General features: G+C 44.4%; 1 protein-coding gene across 1 annotated transcript in view; it reads right to left on the reverse strand.

Moving 5' to 3' along the window:
* LOC104271065 (filamin-B) overlaps positions 1-5,343 on the reverse strand; it is a gene marked incomplete at its 5' end in the record, with an annotated part of 47,967 nt that extends 42,624 nt beyond the window's left edge. The window contains 3 exons of the mRNA XM_009865627.1: positions 2,981-3,128; positions 3,984-4,081; positions 5,057-5,343. Of these exons, the coding sequence (XP_009863929.1) occupies positions 2,981-3,128; positions 3,984-4,081; positions 5,057-5,343 (533 nt within the window). The remainder of the gene's footprint in view (positions 1-2,980; positions 3,129-3,983; positions 4,082-5,056) is intronic.
* Between the last annotated feature and the right edge of the window lie 657 nt (positions 5,344-6,000).

Here is a 6,000-nt window from a genome sequence, read left to right on the forward strand (position 1 = left end):
TCTTCACCAGCTGCCCAGAGCATTATGCTCATGAAATCCCCTAGTTTTAGAATACAACCATTTTAAAAAATTGGTTGAATCACTGGCACTTAATCTCAGGATCTCTGGTCAAGTCATGAAGCCAGCCGGCATCTGGTTTTGGGTGAAAGCAAGTCACCCCATTTGCCTGAGCAAAGTGCCGAGGGTCACCCCAAGAGCCGGTGAGTGCCCAGCCACACCAGCAGCGTACGTCCATGAGCTGCTCAAGGAACTGCTCTGCTTCCTCACGCAGTTAAGTGCTGCAACAGCGCTGCACTGCCAGAAGGACAACCAGGCAGGCAGGCAATTTTGGAAAGCCTTTTGGTAAAGGCATTATCCTAGAACCAAGAGTGGAAGACTTATTTCAGCAAGATAGTTCTTAGCTATACTGTCCCATTTTACTCCATTTTCAGAACTCAACTGTACAGACACTGCTCCAATTTATTACTCTTTGAAAGCTGCTCGAGCTACTTTGCCAAAGTGAACACTGTACAAGTGGCACGCAGGAACCTCTTTAAACCATGGAAATCCTGCAATTCTGTGCCACTTCCACTTAAAATTTTAAAAAGTTTCCTTGTTCCTCAGCACAGGGCCTGCCACAGCAGGCATTTACCAGCAGGGTTTCGTCATCTCCTCATACGTAGCCCCAGGTCACGACACCTGTCATGGTGGTGTCAGACTGAGTGGGCGGAAGAACTTCCCAAAGCTGCTGGTTCCAGACTAGCCCAAACATATATACCCTTCCGTCCAAGGGAATTACTCTTCAGCTTATTCATAAAACCATGGGCACTACTGCTCCATAGCACAATTAGTGGAAAGCGCAACATTTGATAGATTACAAAGGAAGTGGTTGTGAACAGCAGAATTCCTGAACTTGTTTATCTTCAGAAAACAATAACTTGAGAGAAATGCAAGGAAGATCATGTTTTTACTAGGAAATCTGAGCATTCTGATAAGGTGTTAACAATTGATATATTCATTCTTTCAAACTAAGGCCTAGATTATCATCTAGTTCAAACAGCTATAAATTCGCTATGTGTATCTTCAGTTCACCACAAGCACTAGGATTGGCGCTGGAGTTCAGTGCCCCTCCTTCTCTAGGCACGACGAGCATTGCTTATCCTCGGAAGACAGCTTCAGCCAGGACAGCGTTAGTCACAGCACTTTCTTTGCCTACACGTCATCTCCTAGATTTTATTCTCTTCTTGGAAATCTGCTTTGGCTGGATAACTCAGAGCTCATCCTGCATCAGCAATAACCTGCATGGCTCCGTATCGCACTTTTGCGGGGTCCCTTCACATCAGGTCTGAAGACAGACCCCCCAGGAACGAATCACTGCAGCGCCCTGGGCGACGTGCAACTTACCGCAGTATAGGGAAAATACAATACTTAAAAAGATAAATAAATCTAAGACTGATCAACTTCATATCCAACAGTCACCTTCTGGAAGCATGGGGACCTGGCACTCTTGTGGACACAAGACCCTGCCCAGCTTGGCAGCGGGCCCCTTGCTGCTGGAGTCACCTTTCAGTTCTGACATATAGCAGTCAGAATTGTCAATTATATTTAGTGACTCTGTTTTGGCAATTAACTTTGGAAAAACATCAATTTGCCAAGAGGAGCTACTCAACTCTTTATAATTTCCATTACAATGGCTTCAGAGTACTGCATGCACGAAAGTAAACAAAATAATTCCAGGTCTGAAAAGATAAGAACGTGACTAAAGCCAGACTTGACAGACTGAGGCAGGCTGCTCAGTCATTTACACAATAAGCAGCATATAGGCAGTCTGTATATCTGGGATCTGACAAATGTGACTAAGTATTGTGGTTTGTTGTAGAAGTTACCAAAGAAGGATACAAGCCCCAAGCAAGGTTAAGTGCTAAATGCACTTCTGACTATAGTGACTGGTCATTAGTGCAGAGATAGGGTTTGTGTCCATTGATTCCACTAGTTAAAGTTTTGATAAAAAAAATAGGGTTAAAAAAAACAAAACAAAATGAACCAACGAAACAAAAAAGCCCCAGAAAAAGAATAAAGAAAAATTTCTCTTTTCGCTACACTCCTGTACACTCAATTCCACAATCCACTAATTCTAAAAGTCTCAAAGGACCACAGCTGGCCCCAGATCTGAAAAAAAAAACAACATCAAAACCAGAATGGAGAAGAAAGTGAAACGTGTAAGTGATGCCTTGCTACATACCAAGCACATTAAGGTAGAAATTCGTTATTTAGTTGTGATTGTATTCTAATCTAGACTAGAACCACATCAGAAGCCACAGCAAATACCTATCTAAAAGGTAAGTTACATTACAAACGCCTTATGTAGATCTCCAGTTGCATAAACATCTATGGACAAGTACTTCCAATTGGAAAGCACAGCCTTTACAACAAAAGCTCAGCACTACTTAATGTCTGAGGTGTTCCCAACCCACCTTTGTGCATGTGCAAACGAAGTATTTACACCTATCAGTTAATTCAAATATCTTATTTAGAATTTGCCAACCCTAATACACATCTGCCACCAAGCCTGCAAAACTGGAGACTGCCTTTCCAGAGAACCTGAGATACACACAGATGTAAGGAGGTTTTTCCTCTTTAAAGGGGTCCTAAAACGCAAGAAGCGTTCAGTGCTAGATCAATGACTGCCCAGCAATACTGCTAACTTTTATTTCACACCAAGGTTGTTTTATCCCCATATCATACTACTACTTCCAGCTGTGGACTGCAAGGCTGGCAGCTTGCAGAACAGGTTCAGAGACTTTGGGGAATTTACATGTTAGAACTAGGAGTGTCTTTTGGACTATATCCACGTATTTCTGAAACTAGGCACCACACCAAGAGTACACAAGTGAAACTTTGAAGTCAGTTACAGTAGGTCTGGAGTTCATAAGCTAAAAACCCCACCCAGTTTTCTGAAGAGTTAAACGCTCTGTGCAGCTTAAGCTCACCAAGTCCTTACCTCTGCCATAAGCCCTTGCTTTCTTTGGATTCAGTTTGGGTTTTAAAGGAGCTCCTGGTTTCAGCTTGGCTTTGGGGAACTGGGACAGGTAAGTCATTACGGAGTGCTCATCCACATCAGGGTGAATAATTTCTTCGGGGGTAATAACCTGAAAGACAGCACAATTAAGTACATTGTACCAGTGCTTGGTTACCGCATGTCAACACAAACACAGCTATAACAGTCTAACATTGCAAAACTCCCACGTGCTAATGCGATTTCTTAGGTTTATTTTCCCTTTGACACACACAACATCTCACAGCAAGAAAAATCAAGCAGCTCAATGTGGCTTTGGGGCTTTTTGTGTCTTGGTTATAAGGGGTTCTCAGGAGATGGTGACGAGTCATGATTGACAAGGCAAGACAACAGAAGCTATGTTCCTCTGAAAAGCAACATGCAGGTAACTGAAACTGAAAGAATGAGGAATTCATAATCTGTGTGCTACAGCTCTGAACTGCAGCGTCTGCAAAGTGACACCTGTGACCGGTCTCTTCTCCTGCTCTCACAGCTTCAGAGACTTCAGCATTTCTGTCCAACTTTATCAGCGGGAAAACAATCCAGTTTGCAATTACATTGTTCTCCGCTTGAAAGTCATCGTTGCAGGTGATTTCCTAAGCCAGTGAGTTTTTCTGCTGTGGAATCCAATGCAGCAAAACAATCTCATTCCATGAACTAACAGAGCAGGCACCACTACACAGGCTCTTTTCCCCTGTCCTACCTGCTGCAACACCAGTTATCTCCAGCAAAGACACCTACCAAAAAAACAAATCTTATAACCAAAGCTCTGAAACATAATTGCGCATTTCATGCAATTTGCCCTTTTCTCAGGCACTCTCACGTGAGTAAAGTGGAACTTTTGGAAGCGTCCAAGCAACTGCACCCAGTTTCCCCTATCTAAATTCAATCTGGCTGCAAGCACAGAGCTAACTGCTGTGTTTCCCGCAGGCAGCCGGCACAGCCTTACCTGAGGCACCCCCAGCCAGTCATCTGCCTGCTGCATGGCTTCCCGAGCGTTGTCAACTGGTTTCTTTGGGTCCCAGGTTTCCCAGTCAGGGCACAGGCCTGCAAACACATTTCACATTTCAGTTGTTAGGTGTTATCTGCAAGGAAGCTCCCCTAGCTGAAGAAACTAAGTACAAACTCCACAGCACTTATTTTATGCAGCTATACAGAAAGGGCTTTGGAGAAGCAACAAAGACTAGCACATACTGCCCACCAAAACGCTTCTGAGACAACCACACCAGCATCAACGTGGGCCCTTACGGCACAGACAGTAACATCCAGTTCAGAGGCCCCCATCCACCTTGCCTGCCAACAGAATAGCTCTTTAGGCAGTGACACAAGTGCACTGCTTTAAATTTAAACTGGGCGAGACACACTCCAAATGCAGCATGAATACATCTACCCATCCTTTATAGTACACTTGCTTTCCTGCAGCAAATTTGGGACAGAAAATTTCAACTGCTTGCCAAAGCGCTCCAGATTGCATTAGATGAACACCAGCAATTGCACTAGCAAGGCTGTTTTTACAAGAAGGTAGGGAAACTGTGCCTTTTTCACACTTCATCACGTTACTTGCCTTCAGCAGCACAGCCCCAGCTCGCTAAATACTGAGGTTTCAGGTAATGTGCAGCTTCTGGATGCTTTGTGCTCCCCCTGCAATCCTATTTCAGGAGAACACACGAAGCCTCCTGCTGCACCCTGAAGTTGAAAGGTTGTTGGCACTTGCTGTGGGAACAAGCCTTTCTTGCATTTAGGAGCCAGCATTTGCGCCTTTGTTACTTGCACCCGATACAAAGCTTAGATGTGACGCCTCCAATAATGCAATCACACGTTCTGCTCTAGGCCAGTATTTCTCTTGGCCGAGTCGTTTACAACTTGCTGCTTCCCACAGCTGGCCTCTTTGGTCTCGGGTTTTCACGAAAGCCTCATTCCTGTCTCCAGCTCAGCAGTGAAAATCTCCTCCCATAGGAACAGCAGAGCAGCCATGAGGAGAGCAAGCAAGGAAAACATTGACCATCAGAGCAAAGGACTTACCTGGAGCACAGCTGTCAACAAGAGCCCCCAGTGCTTTGCCATCCTGCCAGTTTTGATTGAAGTTAGTGATTGGTAAGTAAGGAATTTTGTTCTGGATCCAGCCCAGCAGCCTCTGCTTAGGGGTCTGCTTCTTGGCATCATCATCACCTTCATCCTCCCACACTGGCATGGAAATGGAGTAGTGGAGGATAAGGGTCCATATCAGGCCAAGGATCAACTTCAAGTTTCCATCAACTATGGCTTTACTGTCTAGAAGACAGAAGACATAGCACTGATTATTTCCCACCCTAAAGAAAAGAGGCACATTTTTATAATACTGTGTCTGTGCTCACGCCCAGGTAATCAAGGACGTGAGAAACAACCCAGGTGTCTGCAGGCACCTGCTCAGGCAGAGACACCATCCATCATGCCCTGCTCTAAAAACGAGGAAAGAGAAGAGTCCAAGGTGCTCTCCAGCTGTCTTGAGATGTCAGTGCTCTCCAAGACTGGTGTGATTGCCCCTTGGAGCTTCACAATATTAAACTTGGGAGAACTGACAGCTTAAGATCTCTGGTATTTTGCACTTGGATGATACGTGCCACCTAGTATTTTTAATGGCATTTTTATCTTATGAAAAAGGCGAAACAGTACATAATGAAGTTCACAGGAACAGCATCCCAACTGAAATGAAATACCTAGGCCATACCTAAAAGCATCATTTCGGAAACTGCATTTATATACAGAAATACCCCTACACATATACACATCAATAGCTTTCATTAAAAATGGTAGCTGGTGGGAAAAAAAAAAAAGTGCTGTATGAGGAAGTCCAGCAAAACCAGAGTTTGGAATTAGAACAAAGTCCAGATATATCACAACTCAGGTACAAGCAGCAAAAGTGGGGAGCAGAGGTCTATCAGGCATGCTTTGCATCACCACACTCACGCCTGCACAAAAAGCCATCT

Source organism: Apaloderma vittatum, unplaced genomic scaffold (assembly GCF_000703405.1).
Source record: "Apaloderma vittatum isolate BGI_N311 unplaced genomic scaffold, ASM70340v1 scaffold35192, whole genome shotgun sequence".
NCBI classification, from domain to species: Eukaryota; Metazoa; Chordata; class Aves; order Trogoniformes; family Trogonidae; genus Apaloderma; species Apaloderma vittatum.